Raw genomic sequence first — 8872 nt, 5'->3', positions numbered from 1 at the left:
GCAGGTCTCAGTTTCAACAGCCCAGAGCTGACCTGCCATCAGCTCATTATCCCTGAAACAAATTCTGCAAGGTAAGCAGGCTTCCCAGACTAAAACACCGCAGACAGATTGATGTAGTCAGTATCTAGCGGAAAATTAATGCAATTGTTTTAACCACACAGATGTAAAAAGCTACTTGCTTCCACAATACCAGATAAACACAGCAAAAGAGAGTGGTGTCGGAGAGAACTGCAAACCACATGCCCTCTAAACGTTGTCTCTATCTGCTTCAAGCAAACATGTAAGAATACAAATGCCTAACAGCTCCATTATTAGTAATGCAATAAATATTGGAGTCAACTCCTGCGAAGTACAGATCCTGCCAATTATCAGTGGGCCCAACATCTCAGGACTCAGGGCGTTTATAGACATTAGCTTCATTTAAACACCTCACAAGGACCTGCATGTTTATTTCCATTTCACAAATGGGCATACAGGCTCAGAGAGGTACAGACATTTGTTTACTTTCACACAGCTTGAAAGTGGTAGCTGTAATGTGAACCCACGGTCATCTGAAACAAAGCCTGGGCTTTCTGCATTCCAGGTCCGCATGGTTGGACTGGCTCCTAGTGAATGGAAGGATCAAGCTGAAATGTTGCTGGTTCAGACCTGGGGGAGGAAGTCGTGATGGAGCCCCCGGAGAGTGCAGAATTCAGAAAAGTCCCTGAGATTGGACTGCATATCAGTTTGTTCAAGGGACTCCTTCCATTGAAGAAGTTAATGCAGAGGGTTTGTTCTTCCCATTTAATGGATCAGGACAACTGAGACTCAGAGACCATGACTTGCTTAAAACCTGAGGAAAGCCAATGGCTTTCCTGCATAAACTCTAAATCTACCAACTGGAGCCCAGAGCTCAGTGTCCCTTCCTTAACACTTCCTGTTACTCCATCACCGTTAAGAGTTGTGCATCTGTGGGACCAGGAAAGGCGTCTTCTTAGATGGAAAAGGAAAAGAACACCTCTTTTAAATGGTCTCTGTCTTGCTAAAGTGTCTCACGTATATTTAGCATTACGAAGGCTCTTACTGATAGTTAAATGAAATGTCATAACTTTAATTTTGCTTTCATAGTTGTAAATTATATTCTCAGAAAGAGTCTGTCAGTAAAATCAACATTGCATAAGATACCCTTTATCCATCCAACATGCCAGGAACCCGAAATACCTTCTCATTCCCAGTGGACTGAATTTGACAATTATTTAATAGGATTCTAGACGTGTCTTTATTTTTCACTCTGCCAGGGAAATAAATGGTGAAGGCTTTTGTGCCTTGTTTCGTTGGTTGGACAATGACAACCCTGCGCATCGCAGCTGATGTTGCCGGACTGTTAATTAAAGAACAAAATTAAACTGAAGAGAATAAAGATGTGCAGAAAGTTAGGCAGCAGAAAGAAAAGGCATGATGCTTTATGGGAGCTCATTCTAGATATGTTCATTATATGCCAAAGCCTGGGGAAGGCAAATATGGAATTTAAAAAGACACCATCTGTTGTGTGATATTCCACATGATAAACTTAACCCTTAATTTCTACATCACCTGCTGTTCAGTCATTCTCCTTCTTTGAGATGAACAACAACAACAACAAAAAAAGAAAAAACACAGGACGGGGGAGGGAGGTTAGCACATGAAGTAAGCAGGTTTGGCAGAATTGACAGATGTGCCCTGTAAGAGTTTTTGCTAAGCCCAGCAATCACACCCTATATATTTCCTCCAGAAATTAATTCTCGTTATAGTTTACTCTTAAATACTACACATACCGTGGTTGCCATAAATGTGCACAACAACACACAGCAAGCTACAGTCTTTTCTGTCATTTTTTTTATGTTATTTAAAAATCTCTGGGCTCTTTGAAAGAAAAAGCAAGGATTTTAGAAATCTTTCAAATCTGTGAAATGAAATGTAGAGTAATTCCTGAAGCAAAGAAGGATTTCGTTTTAAAAAATATATTTTTTTGAGACAGAAGGAAAACAAGAGTATGTTTCAAACAAGCCCAAATCAACTCCCTGTTTAAATATTCAAAGGCAACACAACACGTGGCATATTTAACAGGAGAAACTGCCACTAACAAGAAAAAAAAAAAAAAGCAACGTATCCTTGAAAATGCCCATGTTTTCTTACGTGTAGATCTGAAGTATTGTAGTTTTTAAAGCCCATTAACAAATGCAGCACAGTTCATTCAGGGTTGATTTGAGTTCACAAAATAATTTTATTATATGTAAGAAAGCATACAGGCAATAAAATTAAGAAAACATTCACAATGCATAAATAACACAGACCTGATGCAGGAGATCGTTTTCAGTAAATATCTTTCTTGTTACCAATTTCATCTAAATGTTAAGTAAATTGCTTATCAACAAGAATACTTTGTAAACATTTCCAAACAATTATCTTGAAATGCCCCGCATGAATTAGCATTTGGTGACGGAGACTTATGATAGTTTTTACAGTCCGGGTGATGACACAGGAACTTGATGCCAAAGCACAGAGGAGGGCTAGCGTTTGTCAAGAGATGCTGATGGCTCTGGGTTGCTTAGCACACCCTGGGAGAAGGGGGTCTCCTGTTTCCTCCACCAACAGAAGTGTCTTACTGAAGGATGATAATGAGGCACTGTCTGTTAGTTAATATGCCAATAACATTTAGACTTTAAAAAAAAATCAATTCTAAGTTCAGATTAAAGAACTAAACAAAGTAGCCCCACTGAGCGTTTTGCTTTGACCTCTTAAGGTGGAGATGCAGGATTGGACCTCCATCCATTGGTGAGACTGTTGTGACACAAAAGTTAAGGAAACTCACTGTCTTCACCACACATATCTAACCAGGACAGCCATGTATTTGGTTCAGAAAAGCTCTGTGGCACAGGAAATGAGAAAAGACGGTGAGGATTAATTATTTTACATAAATACAAAGTGGCATATTCTTTTTATTACCATCTAAGATCATAAATTTCAAGTTGCTTTCTTCTTAGGCTGTCTTGTATTTCAGATATTTACAGAACTACAAATCATCCTCCTGGAAAAGTCTTTGCCACTTAAAAAGTCTTGAACACAACAGTAGTTATGCTTTTTTAAATCTTTCCAAATCTTTTTAGGGAAAAAAAAAAAAAACCAATCACAGAATTTGTCAATTCTCACCTCGTATTTATTTGTGCCAATGAATTTTAAGGAATCATCACAACTTCACTTTCTATTAGGCTTTGCTGTTTCTGGAAGTGATGCATGAGCATTTAGAATCTCAGAAAGTCTGTGTGTTTGTTTCATTGGCTTATAAAGTGCTAGTTAAATGGATGAAAATGCAATTGTAAGATCTCAGATAACTCACTAGTTTAACCTATTAAATATGATAAATATAGATTTATTTTAATAAATTAAAAATATCCATATAATGCAATAAATAAATAAAACCAATATCCACAAAGCATCAGTTCTGGGGGGGAAAAAATCCCATTCTTACTGTAAGGCTCAATTATGTTTTAGGAATAATTTATGAAGGCATGCACCTACCTTTACACTCTGAAACCTTTGCTTGGACCAGGGTTAGCACCTGTTTGTACACAGCAAACTCAACCCTTCTCATTTCCTTCCCGAAAATGTTTAATTTTTAAGTGAAGCTGCTCATTTGTTGAGTCTTTGCCCTATTTTTTAAGTCCTAAGATAAGAATCAGTTTCTAAAAATAATTTCAGAGCCAAAGACACGTCCCTTATGAATGTTCTTTTCACATGTGTCCTTTGATTCACTACGGACAACACAGAAAACACACTGGAATGTATTTTTGAACGTAGTTAGTTGTGTGTTGAGGGAAGGCAGCCGAGGATGGCTCCTTTGACGTCTCAGTCTCACCACACTTTAGTTTCTTCACCGCGAGCCCCTCCTCTAGCTTTTGGGATGAGCGTGTCTGTCAGGATTGCCCTCGGAGCTCAGGTCGGGTGCTGTCCATTTTGTGTGATGGGCTGGATCTTCTCTAGGGAGACGTCAGTGTCATAGTCCAAAATGACAGACAGGGCTGGGGACAGCTTCTCCAAGGGCTTGGCTATCCCACCTGCCTCCTCCTTCTTCAGGTCCTCAGAGGAGCCCACGGCATGCGGGATCAGATAAACCAGATTGCAGTCCTTGGAGATGGAGCCTCGAGGCTCGTGATGGCTGGAAAACACCACGGCCCCATTGTTATTAATGCTAACCGTCTCTATGGCGTTGCTCGTCGTCGGGCAAAGCCTGTAGCATCCTAGGAGGGTGGAAAATGCCTTCCTAAAATCAGCATTAAAGGCGTAAATGATGGGGTTCAAGGAGGAATTAGCCCACCCAAACCACACAAACACATCGAAGGTGATGGAATCGATGCAGAAGGGCTTGGTCTCCCCAGACCCACAGAAGGGCACCACGCAGTTCAAGATGAAGAAGGGAAGCCAGCAGCACACAAACACCCCCATGATCACGGACAGAGTCTTCAGAACTTTAGTCTCTCTTTTGAAGGACATCTTAAAGGAGCTCTCCGGCTGAGGACACTCCACGGGGTTTCCGTTACCTGCAGTGGTCTGGCAATTCTTGGCATGGACTGCTGCCCTCTCCAAGGCCGAGATGCGCCGTATTTGTTTCTGGGCAATCCTGTAGATCCTGGTGTAGGTGACAATCATGATGGCCACGGGGATATAAAAGCTTATTAAAGAGGATGAAATGGCGTAGGTTCTGCTCAAGCTGGAATCACAGTTGTTTGCCGTCTTGCCCAGGGAAGTGGCATTCCCATCAGAGAGGCTTGTGGGTTTTGCCTTGTGCCAGCTGAACTGCACTGGGATGAAGGAGATGAGGACCGACAAAGTCCACGCCACGCCGATGAGAATGAAGGCTGCCTTGGGGGTCATCTTTCTCTCATACCGGAAGGGACTAGAGATGGCCCAGTACCTGTCCACGCTGATCACACAGAGATTGAGGATGGATGCAGTGGAGCACATGATGTCAAAGGCCACCCAGATGTTACAGAAGGACCCGAAGGGCCAGAAGCCAGCAATCTCAGCCACCGCTTTCCAGGGCATGACCAAGACGGCCACCAAGAGGTCCGACACAGCCAAGGAGATGACGAAGAAGTTGGTCACCTTGGACCGCAGGTGTCGGAACCTGATGACAGCGGCACAGACCAGCGTGTTCCCCAGGAGTGTGGACAGGATGAGCAGTGACAGGAAACAGGCTGTGAGGATGCGGAAGGAGAAGTCCCTCTCCACCACTAGCCCGGCCCCGTCCATGGTAGAGGTGTTCAGAGTCCTCATCTTCCGGAGGGAGAGCACAGAAGGTGCTTGGACACCTGTCAAGTTCCTAAGCAGGGATCAGGGGTCAGTCAGACCTGGAGGAGTCCTGGTTAGCCAGGCAGCCCCCTGGAAGTCCCACTTGCTCCCCTGGGTGGAAGAGCTCACCAGCATTCCATCAGAGGGCTGCGACAATTGTGTGGCAGGAGCCTGCCCTCCGCAGTCCAAGTCGGCCCCTTGGAAGGTCCCTCTTGCTCTCTGCGACTGTCTTCTGACTCCTTTGCTCCAGGTCACTGTCACGGGGACCAGCTGGCCCTTCAATTCCCCGTGGAAAGCACTGACTTTTTAGCATATTCTAAGCTATCGACCCAGAGACTCCCAGGCCTCTGCCAAGCTAGTCAGCTGTAGTCACACTTCAGGGCTGTTGCCTCTCTGGTGATGGCAGAATTCTCCTCTTCTGAGGCGCAGCTGAAAATACATGCCTTGCTCCTCCAAGCCCCTGGCTCCGCCGCCGCAGCTCCCCTAGAAAGCAAAGAGAAAGGAAAGGACGTTTGCCAAGACTTGAGTCGATCGTATCTTTACTGTCAAGCCCAATCCAGTTCCATGAGAGCCACCTACCTTGCCTTGGGGTGGTCTCTCTCAAAGCCCCGGGGGCTCGGGGAGCCGGCTTCGCGAGGCGCCGCGGCTGCGCAACGCCCAGGAGGCGCGCCTGAGTGCTGCCCGGCGCGCGCAGCCCGGGGTCCGCTCCCGATGCGCACAAATCACCGGGGCGGGTTTGGGGGAAGGATCCTGGGGCAATTCCACAGAGAGCTGGCGCTGCCCCACTGCCTGGAATGGCCAGAGATGGTTCAAAGCGGAGGAAACCCGGGAAAAGGGCTCCCGGGCGCTCGGCGCATCCTGGGGAGAGGGCGCTCTCAGGACCAGTCACTGGGGCCGCTTCTTTCCTTTGCTTCCCTTCTTCTGGAACCAAGTGCCCGGGCGCCCCTCGAGAGGCCTCTAGTCCTTCGGGGAAGAGTCCTGCGCCTCCCTGCGGGGCTGCCCGCTGCCTCCCAGGACCCCGTGGGAACACCAGGCAGAGAGAGCCGAGCTGGCACCGGCAGGCGCACGGGCCAGCCCGGTTCCCGCGGGGCACAGCCCACCCCGCCCCCGCGTCCCCTCCCCTGCCCTGGAGGCGGGCTTCGCTTGACAGGCAGAGTTGCGAGCGACAGCCGCACGTGGTTCCCCTGGATGGTGTCGCGGGCGAAAGGAGTGGGGGACGCCCAGGTGAGCACTCGCCCGCGCTGGCTTACCCCCGCCAAACCCCGGGCCCCCGGGCCCCGGGGCAGCACGCGACAGGGGCCCGCGAGAAAAAATCCGATGTTAGAACCTCAAGTGAGCCCGAGCCGCCTGAAAGCAAAGCTCTGCTCATCATCCGACGCCTCCTGGGGTCCATCCACCCCAAGCCCTTCCCACACACCAAACAGAAAAGGGACCTTGCCCACTCTCCCACGCCCGCCCCGGCCGGATCTGCGCTGCCTCCAAGTGCCCCCAACTAGGGTGCGACGTGCCCCGCGGGCGCGCATACTCACCGCTCACCGGGAGGGCTCCGAGCAGCCGCGCGCCTGGCCGGTGCGCCCCGCTGCGCCCCGAAGGCGCTCACTTGGCGCTCCGCGTGGGTAGCGGGCGCGTCCACGGCTGCGGTCAACGCCGGACTGCGGCCGGTGCCCGGCCCCGGGCGAGCGCCCCAACCCCGGCGCCACGCGCTCGGCAGTCCCGGGGCGCCCTCTGCCGGCGGCTTTGGCTTCCAGCGCCCCAACTGTGCCCTCGCAGGCACCGACCTCACCGGGACTGGCTTCCGCATCCACGCGGGACCCGCGCCTGGCCCCCCTCTCTTTCCCTGTCCCTGAATGCCAGAACCTGGGAAAGGGGGCTCCTCTGCTCGAAATTCCCTAAAAACTGACGAGGGTGAAAAATCCCTTTTGCTGCCACTGCATTCATTGAACCAGTGTATTTTCCTGAGCGCTCACTACATACCGAGGGACAGAATTATTAGCAAGATGCAAGGCGGACTCTCAAAGAGTAAACCGGCGAAAACTGGCGTCTACTGAGCAACGTCTGTGTCCCAAGCCCACGTCTTCTGTCGTCCACCCCTTAAAGAATTCCTCCTCTTCAGCCTGCGCGTCTCCACTTTGCCCGAGTGGAAAATTAGGATCGGAAAGGTGCTCAAAGTTACAGGGCTAATGCGGGTGCCGGCTGCCTGACTCCCACCTGCGTGTTCTTTTCACCTCCACGTCACTGCCTCCTGGGAATTCAAGAGTCTATCGCGGGAGCCAAGGAACTAAATAATTACCCCCAGAGCTAACATAGAGGAAAGGACAAAATGGAAGCAAGAGGGCTGGGTGGAGATTGCCCCGACCCCCTCCCCTGCTGCCTCGGGTGATACCTGACAGGTCAGACTTCTAGCGAATTTTATGTAAGTGACATCATCCTGCCTTGCAGTGAATTCCAAAACCTGGAGGAATTAAGCACGCAGTTTCTATGTCAGACTGCCCGGCTTCCCGTCCCTACCCTGCCCACTGCTGCGTGTGCCTTCTCTCCTCTCTGCGCTGGCTTCTCCCTCTGTAAAATGGTGATGACGTAACAGGATTGTTGTAGGCATTAAATGAGATGATGTTTGCAGAGGGCTTGGCACCCAGCTAGGTAGGACCCAGTTAGCCCTTTCCAGGCAGACACCTTGAGGGCTCATTAGAAAACCAATCATCTTATCTCCTTGAGAACCTCACACCACATTGGAAGCCTGAACCTAAAAAATACTTCCATTCAGTTATCCGGTTCTAACTGCACCTTGGTTTTTAATGTAAGGACCACCTTACTGATGGCAGACCCTCCCGAGCCTCTGCTCCCAGCTCTGTCCTCCCGCTTCTTTTCCTCCCTGTCACACATAGTGATGCCGTGTGTCCTGAGTCATGGTCGCAGACACACTTTTTTGCCACAAACATGCCCCAGGAACCACATTCTTGCAGAGTCTTAAGCCACACTTAACATAATACTTCCAGATCATTTTCCACAAGGTAGTCATTCCCCAAGCTTCTTGACTTTATTTCATCTTTCTCTCCCTTTTACTAACAAACGCAAGGGAAAGGCTCTGCTTCTGGTTCAAGACAGTCACCTGAGCCTGAACGTTTAACTCCCCATGTTCTACCCACCCACCCTGAAGTGTTGCCGCTGAAATTACCCAGAAATACACAGGGAGGGGAAATTCAGCATTAACCCTGGAAGGCAGGGAGTAAAGGGGCGTGGGGATCTTTTTCTCCAGGGTAAAGGGCAGAGAGGATTGGACTGGAGGATAGGGGACTCCCTGGGGCTTTTCATACAGGAAGAAACCCAAAAAGAACACAACTACAAGACTGAGGTAACAGGGGCTGGAAGTCAGGATAAGGCCAAGGTCAGGAGTAAAATTTCTGTCTAGCGATTTATCTGAGAAGTGCTCCCAGTGCCCAGGTCCTCCCAGAGCCAGTAACCTTGGCAATGCCCACAGCTCTTTACGTTAAAGCCCAGGTATCGACTGGTCTGCTCTCAGGTGGGGTCACATTCAATGAAACACCAACTCCACAGCCAAATAAAG

General features: G+C 49.0%; 1 protein-coding gene across 4 annotated transcripts; it reads right to left on the bottom strand.

Moving 5' to 3' along the window:
• Positions 1–2218: 2218 nt before the first annotated feature.
• DRD1 (dopamine receptor D1) lies at positions 2219–7616 on the bottom strand. Of its 4 annotated transcripts, none has more exons than XM_032465069.1 (4): positions 6837–7616; positions 5887–6654; positions 5437–5790; positions 2219–5338 (listed from the first exon to the last, which is right to left on the bottom strand). In XM_032465069.1, exons 3-4 carry the CDS (start codon positions 5445–5447, stop codon positions 3952–3954), a joined length of 1398 nt encoding a protein of 465 aa, XP_032320960.1. In that variant the 5' UTR covers positions 5448–5790; positions 5887–6654; positions 6837–7616; the 3' UTR covers positions 2219–3951. The 4 variants fall into 4 exon arrangements, with proteins under 4 accessions (XP_032320960.1, XP_032320961.1, XP_032320962.1 ...); XM_032465070.1 differs by having other exon boundaries at positions 5887–6310; XM_032465071.1 differs by having other exon boundaries at positions 5887–6096.
• Between the last annotated feature and the right edge of the window lie 1256 nt (positions 7617–8872).

Source organism: Camelus ferus, chromosome 22 (genome assembly GCF_009834535.1).
Source record: "Camelus ferus isolate YT-003-E chromosome 22, BCGSAC_Cfer_1.0, whole genome shotgun sequence".
Classification (NCBI taxonomy): domain Eukaryota; kingdom Metazoa; phylum Chordata; class Mammalia; order Artiodactyla; family Camelidae; genus Camelus; species Camelus ferus.
Note: the sequence above shows the minus strand (reverse complement) of the source record. Positions and strands in the feature narration are given on the sequence as shown.